Consider the following 18,793-nt stretch of genomic DNA (forward strand, 5'->3'; position numbering starts at 1 on the left):
AGTCTGTTTGGGGTTTTTCACTTACTCAAAAAAGATGTCAGAAAGAAATGTCTTAGAATGTAACATCTTATTACACTGATACTGCTTAGCCATTCTCCAAAGCACTGCTCTAAAATAACTATCATCAACAAAAAGGTAATTACCAACTGCTAAATTTGGTCCTCCATCTTACTGTATTGCTATACACATGTTTTACTCACTCTAATGGGCTTGGCTTCTGTCAGCTTGTGAACATGCTCCAAGGAAGGATGAGAATATATCTACTTCCTCTCATATGTCTCCAGCCAGATGCAGGCAGGAGACAGTTCAGTCCTAGCCTCCTTGGAGAAGACTACTTCAAACAGGCAGACCTCAACCTCTCCTTTTAGGTTTCATGAAATAATCTGTGCCTCTACACAGATTTTTTGGATTATAGAAATGCTTTTATAAAAAATGACACCCTAAACTTACTAAAGAAAAGAAAAAAAAAGGGCAGAGACATACCATCAGCTGACTGGGTAAATAAGGCATAATCTGGGTTAACTATTTCACTGGATAAGATATCAAACCATTCACGCACCACACCCTGTCCCTGCATGTCAAGAGAATAAAGCATATTAGTACACAAAACTTTCACTCAATAGTTATGCTGAGTAACACATTTCTTTTTAAGTAATTTTAATGTAGGCTTTAGCTCAAAACCACACTTGTGAATGAGAATTAATATTTCCATATGAAAATGCCATAAAAACATAAAAGTTCCATGCACTTTTACCCACCATTCCTTCTTCTCCATGAAATCTCACAGCAATCCCCTGCTTTAATTTTGCACAGTTTGCTTTAGACACAACTTCACAGCTACTCCTAAAAATAGAATCTAAATACAAAATACCAATTAATTTTTTCATTTTCATTCATCATCTTTCAAAGACACACTAATTCCATCTAGAACACAATACCTCTGTGAACCAGAAGTATGTCATTTTCATTGACAGGCCTGTGCACCATGTCTGAATCCGGCTGCCCGGCGTGCAGATGTTCATAGAACCATTCACAGCGATCTTTAAATGGCTACAAAGCAAGGTGCAAACCATATTACACACATGCATTCCCCTGAACAATTCCTCTCCCCTAAGCAAACGGTTATGCATAGTTCTCAACTGATTTTTGAGATGTACAGAGTCACCCCAGCATGCTATACAGTATTTTGGGAAGAAGAAAGGACTAGATGTGCACTTGAGTGCTTGCAGAAAGACTGGACCACCAGCTATCCAGAAATAGCTATTTAAGTTTTCCACAGAAGAGAAAAACAGCACAAAACTCCTTACAGGTTAGGGGAGAGCATGAAGGAACTTAGATAAGAAATAAGTCACTGGCTTCTGTAAAACTACTGATAATCAACCACAGCTGAGCACAGAAGCACAAGTGATATGAACCAGCCCTATTTGCAGTAAGGTTCACTGGCAATATAAAACAGCCCAGAGGAACCAGAAACCTTACAAAGCAATTCCTAGGTGAGAAGTTTCTAAGTTGTTTGACTCAGTGTTTATATTGACATTTTGCAACTCTTTTGAGACAGATATGACACAAGTATGGCCTTTCTCATCCCTCTCATCCCCTGCAATTCACAGCAGGTACATGAGTTGATCTAACAAACAGGATATCAGTTCTCGGGGTCTCCGCATTACTCATAGGTAGTGAGTTTCACAAACACACATTTCAATGAAAGATTGAATAAACAATACGCCTACACCATGTCCCAAAAATGAAACTGCATTAATAAAAGCAATTTATCTTTAAAAATAAAAGCACAGTATGGTTCACATCTTAGGAAATAAAGCTCTTGGAACAGACAACAAGACAACATGGTGTTTCATTAAAGGAACTACCACTAACTACAACCAAATCAAGTAATAGTGATGTATTTATCCTTTGGTTTGTCTCAAAATATAAGTCATTTAGGGGAAAGTAAAGCATTTTAAAGCTCAATCTATTAGTTGTGCACAAGTAGATTTACAAAGAGAAATTTCACTCTTGAACTGAAAGTTGGACTTGTAAGACACATCCAGCATTGGTTATCTCAAATGGACTCACCCATGTATTTTAGAGAATTATGAATACAGAAATCTGGCTGCCATGCCTGTTTAATATGATCTTTCCACATTACAGATTCAGAAGCACTAGAGGCCATGTTTAGTTCTTTCATCCTTCCCAAATGGAAATTCTTTAAATATTATTTTTTTTTAAAAATGCTTTGTATATTCACAGAAGTTGTAACTAAGCACCTCCTGACATTTACCTGAGCTTTTATGATGTGCATAAATCTGGACATTAGTTCAGGACACTCCAGAAGAAAATGAAAGTGATCAAAAATTATTTTGGGATTTCTGAAAGAAAAATAGGTTAGAAGCCTGTTAGAGATTTAATAATAATGCTTCACCATGCAAAAAGCCTACATAAAGAAACAATGCAATTAACCATATAGACAAGTTTAGCAAGATTCTTCTATTTTATCACTTTTTCCTAAGTCTTGCTCCCAAACAACTTATACTACTTCATCTCTTAAACATGGGAGGATTAGAAGCAGCTCCCCACACAGAAGGAAGGTTATAAACCTGTCAGTCCCAGAGAAACTCTGGAAACAGCCAACTGTACAAAGAGGGTTTAGACTCCCTTAAGTCATCACACATTTGAGGAAGAATCAAAGTTTCATCGACCTTAAACGGGAAGGCCTTATTTGGAACAAATATAAGGAAAGAATCCATTCATCAAATTATTCTGTTGCTTGCTCTGTGAAATAGAGTTCGTTCACAAATTTTACAAATAGATCACTTAAATATGCAGAAGAGTTCATTTACGTCTGAGCTCTGAATCATTAATCTACACTGTTGAGTTCAGCAAGACCATTAAACTGCATATTGTTCATATATCACAGCAACAATCTAAAAATACATCTCACTAAGAAGAAAAAAATGAATTATTGCTGGGGAGGAACAGAGGGGTGGACTACAAGGTCCATATTTGTTGAAGCTTACCGGTTAACAAAACACTTAAGGACATCATCGTGTTTACAAACAAATTCTATAAAACGAGGTGATGTCATCCTGTTCAAAAATCATAAGATGTTTTTGGTTAGTGCAATCGAAACTAATTTGAATTACATAAATTGTTGTTTTTTTTTAAATAAATACTACACAACTAGAAACTGATGCTGTTTAATTAGTCATCATGAAACTAAATATTCAACAGCATTAAGATCTCATAACGAACTAATAGAAAAGGCAAAAATGTCAATAACCAATCATCTTCCAGAACATCCACAGAGAACTATGCCCCAATAATAAATAAATAAACAAATATTACTGGCCAATTTGAAAGTTTTTATTCAACTCAGTTTGGCAGAGAAAGAAAAACCCTTATTGTGATTAGGAATAATCAAGAGTTGACATGTAGTAGGACCCTTGCTTCCAGATTCCTCAGGGAGCTTGTAATACCATCATACTTGCCTAATCTTCTAGGCATAAATATAATCCATAAAAGTCATAAATATAATCCATAACAATCTTGGACAGACAAGGACCTCAGTTACAAGTGGTCACACTTGTTTCCTTTTTAAACCAGACCTCAATGATGTTAGGCTTACCTAAGCTGAACTGCATGCTCCACACAAAACTACATGTTTGTCAACCTGGGGCAGGATTCCAAGTGAGCATTACTTTGAGACTGAACTCTCCTTGTTATATATCATATAGGCAAGTAAGTTTTGCCCCAGCCATCATTTTCATAGACAAAGATAACTCACTTTTTTTTTTTTTCTGAGCTTATAGCTCTTCTTGTTGGATAATCACATTAAATTCAGGGTTAATTCAGCAAATATTCAGCAAATACAGCTAAGCTTCAAAATATCAAAATCCTACTATCTACAAGTATACTACATGATTACCAAGAGCCATTAGACATTCAAAACAAAATGTGCCCCAGTGCAGCTACATTCATAGGCAGCAGCACTACAAAAAACTTGCAGTGCCTTTAGAACCGTTAAAAAAAAAGAAAAGCATTCAAATAACTGAACTAGTGAAAGCCCTAAACAGCAAAGCCTTGACTGTCACTAATACAATGTGGTCAGTATCAACATTTTTCCAAGAATGTATGTATGATTTTAAAATGGTAATAGTTTGGGTAAGAAAAATGAATTGTCTCCTTACCCCTGAGGCATCTGACAGGAGCAGCACATATAGAAGGCCTGAATGACAGCACTTAGCCTGTTTGCTGTCATGGAGATAACATCCTGACAATCAGCACAAGCTTCCTGCTTCCCAGCAACATCATATGTTTTTAACTCAACAGCATCAGTGGACAGCTCTTTCCTTCCCTCAGCTCCTGCAGTGGCAAAAGAAGGCGCAGAAGTAGCATCTTGGTGATCTGGTCCTTTTTGCTTCAATAAAATAGAAGTAATGTTGGCAGAGTCCCTTTTGTTTTTCATCAGCTCTGTGGCTATCAGAACAAGCCATTCATCCAGAGAATGCCAGAGCAGTTCCAGCGGCTGCAATAAACACATGAAAAAACAGACAAAAAGAAACATGCTGACATCAGATAATATTAATATTGTGATAATCCTCTTAAGGAAAATAAATATCATTTAAAGCTTTAAATGATCCTTTAGAGGTCATGTTAGAGATAAGAGGCAAATATTCATAAAAAGTTCTGCACTTGTAGCCAAACAGCACAAAGAGAAAATTCCATATAGAAGAAAAATCAAGCAAAAGATAGAAGAAAGAAAAACTCATTTACAAAGAACTACAGAAGAGCTATATCACAAAGTTTGGCTTCACACAGCACACTATTGCCTAACCACTGCAGCCAAGCAGGGAAACAGGAACACACAGTTTCTAGAGTAAGAGAGTGTCAGTTCTTTAGGAAGAACCTGGTCAAAGGAGCTTCCTCTACCAAGAAGATAGAGGAAATCCATGGACAACACCACACAGATTCAGGTTCATGTCTACTAAGAATGTGCTTTATGCACAGTGTGAGCTCATACAGCTCATTTTGATAGTACCTCAGATGATTCAGAGTAAGGGTCACTAACATCTAGCTTTACTAAATAGAAACAATATTGGCAGAATTCCATATTAAATTATAAGGCCATACATTTTATTTAACAAAGACATGCTTTTTTTACTACCACCTGCTAAAACCCAATATAATTGAAATCCAGTACAATTCGCCCATTACACATTTACTCTGAGTTGCAGGCCTACTACAGAGGTTAAGTGGGGATAACAGGGATAAGACCTATTGCTTTCTCATGAGCATAATAAAATCCACAAGGGCCCCTTAATGGTTTTTCACAAGCCCACAGTGTAGTGACCATAGGGATATGAATCCTACAGCGAGGTAATTGACTCAAGTACTTCATAGCATTCCAAAAGTAAGAGTGAACTTCTACATGGATTACTTTTTCCATATGTTACTGCTGCATCAAGGTTTTTCTTCAGTGAAAACATTCAAAGACTTCGCAAACACTGAGAGTTACGTTCTCATGTTCTCAGGTTGCTTTTGAAAATAAAGAGCTGCTCACAGCATCTGTACCTGAGCATCCATATCTGGAGCACTGTCAGTTGCACCTCATAGTTGACATGCTCTCAATACACAATAAATAACTTCTCGTAAGAGCTCTGTATTAAAAGATTCTGCTGAAATTTACAATTTAAAAATTTACCACTATGCTTCCATTTTTTCCCAATAGAAGTGTGGGGGGAAGCAGGCCTGATCTCTAATACTGGAAGGCTTTGCTGAGTACTTTGTACGTGACTCACTTAATGCTTGTGCTCCTAGTGACCACACATTTCTCTAGATGGTGATCTGAATACCTGCAGCACAGGTAGCATTTTCTACATAAATGTCTCCCATAAAGGACCAAGTTATCCTCCTCCCAAGACCCATCTGCCAGACTTTTACCACAAAACATAACGTAAAGAAACTTTCTAATGGCAAATAGGATTACTTGAATACACAGAAGAATTAAAATGCAGATGTACTCTCACCCCATAACTCAGGAGAAACTAGGTAGTTATTTACTAGAATACTAAAATCTAGTTTTTTTCCCTCAAACTTCTCAATGTTTAGCTTGCCAGACACCATATTCCCCCACTATCTTGTGTTTCATCTTTTATTTCCAACAGATTTAGCATACCTTTCAGAACTTCTCCACCCAATTTGTTTTTCCAAAGCTAGTTCTTCACAGCTTCTGATCATAAACTCATTTAAAAGTCTAGTCAAGCACAGCAGCTTAAACATTTCATATTCTTTCTCTTTAGTCCAACTTCAGGATATAAAACACTTTAAATATTGCCCATCACCTCTATACCCATGACTGTCAGCGTTTTCTGTTGTCATCCATGACCAGACCTTTTCAAGTGGCATATGGACATATTCAATCAAACCACTAGCAATGTTTTTTTCAAGCTACTAGTCAGCATTCTTCAGTTAATTCTTACCATGAACCTCACATTAAACAAGACCTCCACTTAAACTTCAGTTGTCATATTTCACAGTGCAGAAAAGTTTCTCTAGAATTATACAGCTAAGTCTGATGGAGTACCAAGCTTTTACAGCTGCACACCTTACCTCCCAAATGCAAGAATTTACCTATGCAATGCCTTCCTCTTTACTCATCTAGAAAGCAAGACCAGTAACCAAATCCATATTCAAACTGCAAGACTGAAGCAAAATCTTTTGGCAGATGTCAGATAGCTTTTTAAGACACAGGGTGCAGGAGATCACTAATCCATGAAGTGACTTTGTCACAGCAGAGAAGTTACCTCAATTCTAGAAAAGAACAGTATCTGAAACAAGGAAAAAACATTAAGCACTTCCCAACCTTGTTCAATTACAGAGAAATTTTGCAGCAAGTTTCCCTAATGCGATCACACTGAACAGGAATTGGAAGAGCCATACATGGAAAAGCAACAAGCGTAAACCTGGTAAAAATTACTACTCAGAGTTTCTCACTGGGAAGATCTCATTTGAGTTAGCAGCTTGTTTCAGGCTTGGGAGACAAAACTCAATGATTCTTTTGTATCTTTCAGGATCAGTATGAGAATGTGTTACCATTAGCTAGTGCTTCCACTTTAAAACATCTGGATATGCTGAATCCCATAGAGGGAATTCCACGAAAGCACAGACAGCCCTGTGATTTTCTTGACCTCATCAAGAAATAACATTCCCCTGTAGGCTCAGATCAAGAATATTCACATTTTTAATCCCTTCCCAGCTACATTACAGTGACAACTCTTCAAAATAGGTTCAATCAGCACATTGATACAGAAAAATTTAATGAAGCATTACAAAACGTCAGGTCTTTTTTATCTCCTCCCAGAAGGTGAAAAAGACCATCAAAAGCACATTTTCAAAGAAAGGCCAAAAAAGTAGAAGGAAAGGTAGCACTAAGAGAAAGCTGGAAGTCATCCAATTCACTCAGCACGATATCTAATCTCCTACTATCCAGTCTACTCTAAATTCAGGGAAGAACAGACTAAACCAACCACAACTGTAGATAAACTTAGCAATGCCAGACTTGTGTGCCCATTCCCAAACAAAATTAAGTTCTCATCAGCACTTTTATATTCCTGAGTTTGAAATTTAAATCAACCTTTAAAATACCATGGACACAACAGTGACCCTATTGCAGGGTTGTCTCACTCATAAGACTTCTAAATAAATTACAATAATTGCAATAATAATTTTTAAAACATCCTGAAATTTTTGTTTTGTTAGGTAATGGAACAGTAGTATACATTTTGCTTATTTACTAAAAACATGCATGTTGTTTTCACACAAGTGTGAAAGAATTACTGATATTTTCTGGGACAAGTGTGGCAATTGTTTAATATAAGTCCACTGCACAAGACTTAAATGCACAGGAACTTAAGAAAATTCTTTTATCATATGAAGCAATTTGGACATGCAGATAAGTGATTTTACTGATATACCACTTCCTTTGCAAATTGCAGTTGAATGTTTTTGTTTTTCATACTGACTTCTGAAATTATTTAGAGTTGAAAAGCAGGAAACCTCCCTTTTTTCCTTTTTGGGCCAGGTAGCAGAATATCTTACTGGAGACAATTCTTGTATGAAGTGTGCTTAACATCTGCTTGTTATTTAATGTGGTATACTTGGAGCAATTGTCATGAAAACTGTTAGGAAGTGCTACCTTTAATAAAATAATTCTTGTGATTTCAGTACAGCTTTTAAAAAACAAAACAGATACTATTTTGTTTTTTAAAAACAGAATTCTGGTTAAACCCACGTTATTGCCCTGTTTTGATGAACAGTTCCAAAGGATAATTATTACACTGCACACTGTACAATGCATTACATTTTGTACAGACTCAAAATGTACAGACTCATAACATTTTGTTCAGACTCAAGTACTAGTTTTATATTCATTATATAAATCAATTTGTTCTTAAAACTATTGTGCTACCAGAAGAACAAACATTTGTGCTTGCATGTTTTTTGTTTTTAACAGTCTACTCCTTTTCTTCCTTCCAAGAGAAGAAATTTAAACAAAAACTCAGATACTTCACTGAATAAACAGGAATTAAGAGTATCATCTTCCACAATCTTATCAATATAGCTCTGTCTTAAAACCCCTTAGAAGTAACCTAATGAACATATATCATCAAATAATTGCAGCAATTTCAAAATACTGTTTTCACAACACAGTGGAAGAAATGCAAAAGAAAGAAAAATCCTCAATTACTGGCATCTAAATTTCTTGGTATGAGCTGTGCTGTGTAAGAGTATGGAGTAAGATGGGATAAGAAAAACTACCCTGCAGTTCTTTTTTATTAGGTGCTGTGAAAAATATGGCCGTTGTATATCCAATGAAGACTGAGTGGCACACAGGAAACTGGGGCATCTTTACAAAAAGGCAATCTTTGACTTTCTACAGAGAGATTCATTAACAAACAAACATAAAAGTATCAAACACCTTCAGGAACTAAGCCTCTAAATGGCCACTACCAAATCATGTGTTTGAAAGTAGATATAAATTAGTAACTTTGCAAGGGTAGTAGTGAGCTGATATGTTTCAAAGCATGTAATAAGAAAAACCAAGAACAACTTGGGAAAAGATTTCATTATCACAGTGAGAACAACAAACAGATCAAGAATTCAATTGTTTCCATTTGTCTTGTGAAGCTGGATAAAGCTTACTGATCAGCAGTTCATCTGTGTATCTCCAACTACCATTTTGAAATTACATTAATATAATCTATTATATCAATATCACTATATTTTGATATTACTATACCCTTAACAGAAATAAAAACAAAATTTACCAAGGTTATCTGGGTAGCTAAACCTTCAACACCTAACAAACAATCTATTAAATGAGAAATAAACAGAAATCATAACATGAGATGTGCATCAGTGGCTAAATTAATTAATTCAGTGGGAAAAAAAATACAGGAGAAGGAGGTAGGTTTAACTTAAAAAGGGAACATCAACCAAACTTACTTCCTGTTCATGAGATGTCTGATTAATGAATGCATGCTTTGTGAAATTCATCTCTTTAACGTCTATCTTCCTAACAACATCATATACTTTTCTGACCTTGAACACCTGACTTCTTGGAGTTTTATTTCCATTGTAGCCCATGTCATTTCCATTACTGGGAGAGGATGGGCCAATGCGAAAGACATGGCAAAATATCCTCACGATCCTTAAGAGACTCTTCATTTGAGCTTCATAATTACTTGACAAGCTGGGGGAAAAAAATGGCATGTTTAAGTTTATTTTCCTAGATGAAACAATTTAGTATAATAAGGAGCAAGCAATGTAATGGTAGGATCTGATACATATGCTGCAAAAAAACCCTAAGCTTCAAACCCTAGAAAATTCTAACTTTCATTTCCTGCACCAGCCCCAGAAGTCAAATATAAGCATTATGATTTTACTAACATGTAAAGGTAACTTTAACTAGAAGTAAGAACAGCAAATTCCAGATCTTTCAAAATACTTCCTTTTTTTTTTAATACACTTCTTCTGAACCCCTGGGAAGAAATCCAACTTCCTAAGGATCTCAGTGCATGAAGCAAACTGGGATATCCAGATGAAAATGTTTCTCAACCCAGAAAAGAAAGCATCCAACAGTAAAAGCCTACTGACTGATCAGATATGCTGCCACAGCCCACCCTCACCAGCTATTATTCTAGATGCCCATTAGCTACCTCAACCAGACAAGGGATCAGGATGGTAAGGACACCACTTTTCTATTCAAGAAAAATGTAATTTAAAAGATACTAAACAAAACCACTACTATGTGATTTATTTATCCAACAAATACACTGAAAGTTTTATGTCTCCTTAATTGAACCAGCAAACATTGAACTCTGTACCAAAACAGTGCAAAATATGAGATATTCATTACTTTATGCACAAGCAGAGCATTCTCCACCAAACTCAACTAGGCTTTCTTTCTTAAACCACAAGAAGTAAGAATTCTTCTGTTTTGAATGCATAACAAACTACAAGAAATTAATTATTTTTCTATCAAAACCTACTAACTTATAAATACTATAGAAGTGAGTACATACTCAGTTCTATCCTTAAAGTACTTGCAACTTAAAAGCATGCTTCCCAGACAGATCAGTAAACACCAGAAAACTGACATCTTATAGGGTGCTGTAGACATCTCTTGAAATTAAATCTGTTAATACACAAAGCCTGAAACACAGTTAGTTGTAACAGCTAGCATAGCTTTATTATGATCTCATTCACCCAATGTTATCAGCAAAATACCTATTTGTTTTCAGCACTACACTTCAATGACTGTGAGTTACCTTTTAAAAGCAATGTACTAAGAATTCTACCAAACTACCATACAAAGTACAACTTTCTTGTGACAATTTATACTTTAACCTGGTAAGTATTCAGTAAATCAATTTAAGAAAGGAACACAGAAAGCAAACAGTGCTACAGTAAGAATGTTAAGTTTTTAACCAGGTAAAGAAAATCCCCAGACTGACAGTCTCCAATTGTGTTACCAGAAGCTCTCATCACAGCTAAAAGCTAGCATTTGTAAAATCTTTGCTTATATACCAAAAGAATCTATGACTAAAAGAAGCTAAGCTAATTCAAGAAGTTAACTATTGAAAAGAGAAAAAAAAATAAAACCTTCTAACATTTCAAGTGAGGTTTATCATGTCTTAGCAGCGGTGTTTTCCTGGTGAAATTTCCTGGTGCCCAGGATAAGGACCCACACATGTAGAAAAAACCTTAGAGGGCTTTTAATAGTTTACTGAAACTTCTACTGGCACATTTGTAAACATTCATCTAGGCCTAACCTGCACTAGCAAGACCAAATCATGTCACATGTCAATTATTTTCTTGGAAAAAGGGAATACTTGGTGAAGATAATGCTAAGTGAAACAGGGTCTTTGCTTGTACTCAAGGCCAAAGTCTTCAGGAAAAAATTTAGTGGCACTCCTGGATACTTGCTAGAAGCATTACAAGAGACAATTTTAGATAATTTTGAACTAAACAATAGACAAATCCAAAAGCAACTGGCTGTGGGTTAGTACCCAGGAAACTAATAGAGATTATATCAAGTTCAGCCATGCAAGAATATCACTATTGGAGGTTTTCATGTACAAAGTACATTTTACACATTTGTTGCAAGAAGGAGAGAGAGGAAAGAGGCCCATGCTCACAGTACTACCAAGTACTACCTTAATCCCCATTGTGTTTATAAAAAAACAACTGAGAACTATTTCTTGGAGTAGTAATTCACTGCTTCTGCCAGGAAACCAAACTGGAGAGAAAAGAGACACAGTTTTTGCAAAACTGCATCTGTGAAACTGTCTTGGAATTGTTTTCTTTTGCTATCACATTTCTGTATTACAAAGTACCAAAGAGAAGCTGGCCAGTAAGAGCCCACAGGACACTCCAAGTACTGGCATGTCTGGAACTGAGTTCTCACCCATTGCAATGCAACCCTTTGATCCTGTCTTCAGCCTCCACCAGCCCACCCATACACAGCCATACAGGAGCACACAGAGGCTCAAACTCAGAGACAGTAGAGGCACAGAGCTACTGTTTCTACAGCCACACTGAGGGAGCATTGCTCTAATCAGAAGAGCAGTAACAGTAACAAATCAAATCTAAACAACAAAATACTACCTCTATGATGTCATCCAGCTACCACAAGTTCCAATAATGTCCCTATACAGAGCAAGTTTGAAACCCTTTCCTGCACTATGGTTTGACACCTTACCACAGTTTATTTGTGGGAGATCTGTTGGCTCTAAGGAAGTCTGGAGACAAAAAGGAATGTGTTACAAGTTAAGCTGATATACACTGCAACAGCAGAAATTCTTCAGAAAGTTATCTTTGCAGCAACAAAATTTCACTAATGTCTACACACTTTAACCCCCAAGTTTAAATGGATTCAGACCTTTACATTAATTCATCAAAGTGAACAGCCACCAGAAGAAGATTTATTAATGGTGTAATGAATTTCCTACAATCATCCAGGAGTTCTGACCTGCTATCTACAAGCTCCATTTCAATTGAACATGATTAATGGGGAAGAAAAATAAAGTATTTAGGAGTAAGAATATACTACTTATTTTCCATCTCACTGATGGGCTCCTCAGACCACAGCCCCAGTGAAAAAAAAAGCTTCCCAAGTCATAATCCTCTACAACCTATGCTGACAGGTTTCTCTGATTCCAGAACTTTCAAGGCTCTCTTGACAAAAATGCCATTTAAAACATGTTAATAAGGAACTTCACTCATGCTTTCAGACCCTTGACTCTTTCAGTAAAGATTTTCTAGTAAAGCATAAAGGTTACACCAAAATCTGTTGGATGTTGAAAAAAGTAAGATGCTCCAACAAACTGCAGACAGTGTTTTGCACAAACTCAAACAGATGCCACAAAAACTAAGAAAGCATACCAGATAAATATGCTTGCCTGTGTCATGCATCTCCTCAGGCTACTGCTGCTGAGACAGCACACTGATAGATGAAATTTTTAATCTCGTATATATTAGTAGCCATGTAAGACAACCAGAGCCAGCAAACATGAGACAGGTGTCTGAAGTAACAAAACTCTCCTCAAGCATACTAAGGAAGAATGTAAAAAAGTAAAATTGTGGAAGGGAAGAAAAAGTGAGAAGGGTGAAGACAAAAAAAAAAAAAAAAGGATTATTTGACAGTTGTCTGAAAAGCTTCCCTTCCTAGGGCTGACATAGCCAAAATAATCAAACAAAAAATACACTTCTCTGCAACTCAAGCTTCTAGATACCAGCAGCTGTACAAGGACCAACTTTTTCTCTTGAAGTCTTTGTGAAGACAGTGATCTAAACAGACATTGTCATATAAATCAGATTTGAGATCCGTCTACTCCAGCATGTGCTGAGCATCAGATAGTTTGAACTATTAAAACTATCAAGTGGCACTAACTGTGGCATAGTTTATCAGCTTGTGACCTCACACTTACCTGAGCAATTTGTGACCATTTGTTGTAGCAACTTCAGCAAGACTTGTCAAGATTTTAAGATACTGGCTTTCACTCTGCTGAGACAAGTGCTCCAGAACCTGCCGCAACTGAAGGATTCAAACAAAAACAATTGCATTGTGTCAAGGAGCATCAGATCAACAATAATTTATCCATTATGTAGAACACCATCACCCAAGCATTATTATAATGTATATGTATACTGTACAACCTCTAATCTAGCCTCAGTGAACATTTCACTATCATTTACAAAGATTACAGATGTGCAAAGGTACTTCTAGTGTCAATGCATGTACTACAGGGTATTTAACATTACAGAGTGTTACAAACACTGAATGCTTAACCCTGTATTATTAATTCATAAGAACAAGTTATGACATTTAAAATATGAGTCCTGACTTGTAACACATATCCAGTTTCCTTATGCCATCACTTCCAGCTAATATGCACTGGTCATTACCCAAGATTAAGCAGAACAGCTCAGACTTGGCCATAGAAAATAATTTTCAATATATGATCACATTTTGGCAATGAGGCAGAACTATACCATGTATTAGCTAATATATTTTATATACACCCTCATTAAGATCTTGTTTTTGCACACAGCTCCACCATTACTCAGACAGATGAAAAATTTTTCTCACTTTTTTCTTCACTTCTACAATAAACAAAAGGTCTTTTTGTTACATTGTTTTAGTTCTTTCTCTTTCAATTTAAATCATCTATAACATCTCCCCTCACATCTAACACACACTTTGAGAATTCTCACCTGCATCATTTCACTCTGTAAAACTCAACCTTGTCTCAGAAATTTAAACACTGACTTGGAAATCCTCAGTGTTATAGTGGAAGTAATTGAGTTATAGAGAAAATGAAAATATCAAAAATCTAGCAAACTAAATTAAGTAAATTGGCAGCCAACACCTTACTAAATATTTTTTTTACAGTCTGTAAGGTAGTTTACAGTCATTTTAAAACAACTAATGTATTAAAAATCCACAGCAAGCTAGATTTACAAGGGGGAAGAGGCATCCCATGCTTCATTTCCCTTACACAATTAAGAAACAAAACCTTTTTCCTTGATTTTTCTTTGCTTCAGATTGTACTGTCCCACAATAACCAAAGAAGCAAGGTGTAAGAGAACCATTAAAAAAGAAACAGGGTAGTTTCATCTACAGAAATAATAATCAAATGTAATTGTGGCTGCAATCTTTTACACTTTAATTGTACAAGACAACTTCATACAGATGAGTGCTCATACCACAGACTTTTAAGTTAATTCCAGATGATTCAGCCTCAAGACATATCCTAGAATGGATGTCTGCAGATAATGACTAAATGAAGGAAAATAGGCCCTGTTACACAAAGTTACCTGTATATATAGGATGCTCTAGGAATGCTCCTACCAGTACCTTTGTATTGAATATCTGCTCTTTAAACTGTCTAGATCACTTTGCCAAAGTTAGAACAATAAATGAAAACAGATCCTACATTTAATTCCAAATTCTTGTGTTTAAAATTATGTGAAGAGTGCCCATTTTCCACAAGGGAAGAAAGATACCTAATGGTCAACTACTGTGGTACTGATTGCCACTCATATAAAGCACTAAGCTCTCCCCACAGACAGAGATCCTGGCTATAACACGCAGAATCCCATATTACCATGTTTTCCCGCAGATCTTCATTCTGTGTCATTTGAATTATTGTCTGGAAAAGCCGAGGATGGTACTGTATTAGGACTTCACAAGTCTCTCCATAACCACCCTAAGAAAACATTTTAATTAAAAGGAACATTAAAATTGAGAGTTAGACTATTACAGGTAATAACATCTATTAAGGATAACAATTTTTTTTAATCTGGAGAAATCCTATTCTAAAATAATTTGAAATTCAAAAAATGTAGCCAAGTTAGGTATCCCAAAATGTTTGGGAGAAGAGAGAATCCATTTTTTTCACTATACTGGCTCACATATATCCATTCCCATTTTTCTGTTTCTTAAAACATTTTCCTACTTACCAAAATAAAGGTACAGGTGAACAGCACTTCAGCTAACAATCACCAGAGATTAAAAACAGTGCAATATTTCATTTCACTTCCTCCTGCTGATATCTACTTAATTACACCCAGAATCTAATTATTCAGAACAAACATTTTCTAAAGGTTCATAGGACACATATCTGACTTGTTACAGGAAGAAATAGGATAAACCCATGAAAGGGTTACTTAACTTTAAAATCAATACACAAGTATAATTCCTTAGAATGTGCCTTAAACTAACTTCCCACCCTTCAGAGAAAAAAATGTTTTCTGGAAAGAAAATAACTTGATTTTGTGATTTATTTGTATCAAATCTTCTTTAACACAGCTGCATTTTTTAAGCAGACACCTAACACCTGAATATGCATGAACTTCTACTCTGGGAAGATGACCATGTAATGTATTAACTGCTGCAACTTCAGGGACTCCTCTGTGAATGACAGTTGACATTATCTCAGTGAAAACCCTACATTAAAAAGATTAATTTAATTGTTTCTGGTACCAAGAAATTAAATATTCACAATAAACCCACCCAGATTCTGTAAAAATTAATGAAATCTTCAAGATCAAGGTAATGTTTGCAAGAAGTGTATGAGTCTATAATTTCAGTTTTCTGAAAGCATGTGTTTGTTTGAAAAACAAACTTTTAAGCATAGAATAAAACCAACAAAGTAAAAAGAAAGAAAACATATTGTTTTCCCCATTCTTACTTGGCATCATGAACTTGTATACTGCATGATCTCAAACACAGTAAGATCATCACTACAAAGAAACACCAGGTGTCACTACTCACACCTAAAAAAAGTTAAGATAAGTTTTATTTGTAAAAACGTGCCCTAGGGATTGCAAAACCGGAGACTGAAGCAGAAACTCAAAACACTAATCATAAAAAATATAACTCTACCATTAAGCACATACTGGTATAGAATCATTTAGGTTGGAAAATACCTTTAAGATCATCAAGACCAAACATTAGCCTGGCACCACCCCTACATATGCTACTTAACCACATCCTCAAGTGCCATATCCACTATTTTTTTAAACATTTTTAGGGGTAGAGACTCCACCACTTCCCTGACCACTTCCTCTCCAATGCTCTACAGCCCTTTCCACAAAGAAATTATTCCTAATATCCAATCTAAACCTCTCCTGCCATATAGTGTCTTACAGGTCTGTGGCTGCAGAAAACCTTGAAACAGATCAGACTCCATGTGGCTTCATGTAATGATAAGTCATTCTGCCATAGCAAAGAAAAAAACATCTGATGGAATTTCACAATCAAGTCAGCAGTGAAATAGTATAGCGGTCTGGCACTTCTCAGTGACCAGAGCTGAGGACTTGGTTTCTTATATGCAAAGAGAAATACTGTAAGTAACCTAACTGGATCAAGGTCCTCTCAGACAGCCTATGAAATAAAGCTTTCAGAGTTAAACACTCCAAAAATATCCCACAGATATTTTTGGAGACAGCACTCCTGCACATACACACAACTATTTCAAGTGCAAGTCTTAGGCACATGAGGACACCTCAGAAATTAAATATCTTGAGGTTGAAATAGTCTGAAAATACAGAAAAAACAATAAAAATAAAAATTTTATCCTGACATACTAATGACATGCACAAAGGTAGCGTGATGTCCACTCATTCTAGTGATTTCGTTTTTTCAGCTTTCAGTTCAGTTTTCTAGTCTGATTACTAGCAAAGGTTCAAAGGCTTCCATTCAATCATGTTATTTACCCACTGACCTGCAACTGATCTGACAGAAAAAAGTGTAAGTGTTCACAAATCAAAAAAAGTCACTTTAGGAAGTAGTTCAAGCAGTAGGTGATGAGGAAATTGTTTTGCAGTTGAAAATGTCACATTACTTGGAAATATGTAAGAATTTTGTTCCTTGTCCAGATATAGAAATTTCTTTGAAAAGTAAGAGCCATCACCATGAAAGTTTTGTTTGTTTTTGATAGCAACATCTTCTCAAGAGAAAAGAAAATCTATTATTTGAGATTTAAAAAAATCACTCATTTCTACATGCCTTTACCTCTTGTTAACAGGTAAGCACCTAAATTGTGTATTACCATTATACCAAGGATTCCAAAACTTTCTAGTCAAATGGAGTTCTGGAAACTCTTTCTCATGATTCTTGCATCTGACTTATGCAAAGGGTAGAAATTATGAACCTGCCTATAGGATCAATTTCATTATTAAAAAATTACGTTTTGCACTTGTTTTGCCAAAGGACTACCATCTTTTAGAGGCCTTAAGAATAAGAAAAGGTAATAATGATAGGTGACACTGTAGCAAGTCAGAGAAATTCACTGAAAAATTGTTGCTAACTTAATACCTGTACGCAGAGATCCAGTGGAGTAACACCGTTCTTGTCCGGTAAATATTTGGCTCCTCTCATCAAAAGAATTTGTGCAGTGTCTCTCTGACCATGGCTATTCAAAAGAGAAGAAAGACAGTTAAGAGAGCATTTATGATCTGAGTCATAAATCTGTCTTTATTGCATCTAACAAACAAAACCAACATAAGCTAGAAGAAAACAGTTACTGCAAAAGAGTAGTGCAAAATTCAGGCTATTTATGAAGTCAGAGTCACTCTCATCATTCAGAAATTATTCATCTTAGCCTTGCCTCAAATATTTATGAGCTGCATTTCCTGCAAAAAGAGAGCTCTTTCTCAATTTACATCCTAATTTACTTCACAGAGGAAGTTATCTTTGCCAAGTTCTTTGCTCACTTCTACCATATGTGGGGGAAAACAATCTAATTGTGCTTTAATCATCAATAAAATATTAGCAACATATTTTTATTGATAATTCTTTTTTTTGTACAAGAGATAAATACATCACTCAAATGGCTCTAATTTCTATCTATAATGTCTTGCATAGCCTCTAGAAGTGATGATTTTTACTTTTGCATTCAAAGTCTATTCACTAATCTGCTTATAGGTTGTATAGGACCCTTAGTTCCATCGAGTAAAAAAATTCCCAACATGCCAGCATTGCCTAGAAAACAGAAAAACTAACTATTTATACCTCTCAACACTTTCCCAAATCCTTTCTTCTGAAAAAATGAGAAATTGAGTACCGGTGATCAGAGATTTACTTCATTAAAAACACATGGAACAATTACTTGAATATTGCTTTCACTAGCATTCAGTGCACATACTGCCAAACATGACAGAGAAGCATCTAAAGGGTGAAATGAAAGACTGATAAAAAAAGACATAGCAATTAAAGTTGCAGATACAA

General features: G+C 35.7%; 1 protein-coding gene across 4 annotated transcripts in view; it reads right to left on the minus strand.

Annotated features, from left to right (window-relative positions):
• The window catches only part of HACE1 (HECT domain and ankyrin repeat containing E3 ubiquitin protein ligase 1), a 48,435-nt gene that overhangs the window by 17,567 nt on the left and 12,075 nt on the right, over window positions 1–18,793 (minus strand). For 2 of the 4 annotated variants that reach the window (XM_036380601.2, XM_036380603.1), the window contains 10 exons: window positions 17,882–17,978; window positions 15,168–15,269; window positions 13,488–13,594; window positions 9,598–9,748; window positions 4,185–4,522; window positions 3,015–3,083; window positions 2,279–2,366; window positions 939–1,050; window positions 759–856; window positions 484–571 (listed from right to left, as the gene is read on the minus strand). In XM_036380601.2, the coding sequence (XP_036236494.1) occupies window positions 484–571; window positions 759–856; window positions 939–1,050; window positions 2,279–2,366; window positions 3,015–3,083; window positions 4,185–4,522; window positions 9,598–9,748; window positions 13,488–13,594; window positions 15,168–15,269; window positions 17,882–17,978 (1,250 nt within the window). Of the gene's footprint in view, window positions 1–483; window positions 572–758; window positions 857–938; window positions 1,051–2,278; window positions 2,367–3,014; window positions 3,084–4,184; window positions 4,523–9,501; window positions 9,749–13,487; window positions 13,595–15,167; window positions 15,270–17,881; window positions 17,979–18,793 lie in introns of all 4 variants that reach the window. The other 2 variants (XM_036380600.2, XM_036380602.2) reach the window with 2 other exon arrangements.

This window comes from Molothrus ater, chromosome 3, assembly GCF_012460135.2.
Source record: "Molothrus ater isolate BHLD 08-10-18 breed brown headed cowbird chromosome 3, BPBGC_Mater_1.1, whole genome shotgun sequence".
NCBI lineage: Eukaryota > Metazoa > Chordata > Aves > Passeriformes > Icteridae > Molothrus > Molothrus ater.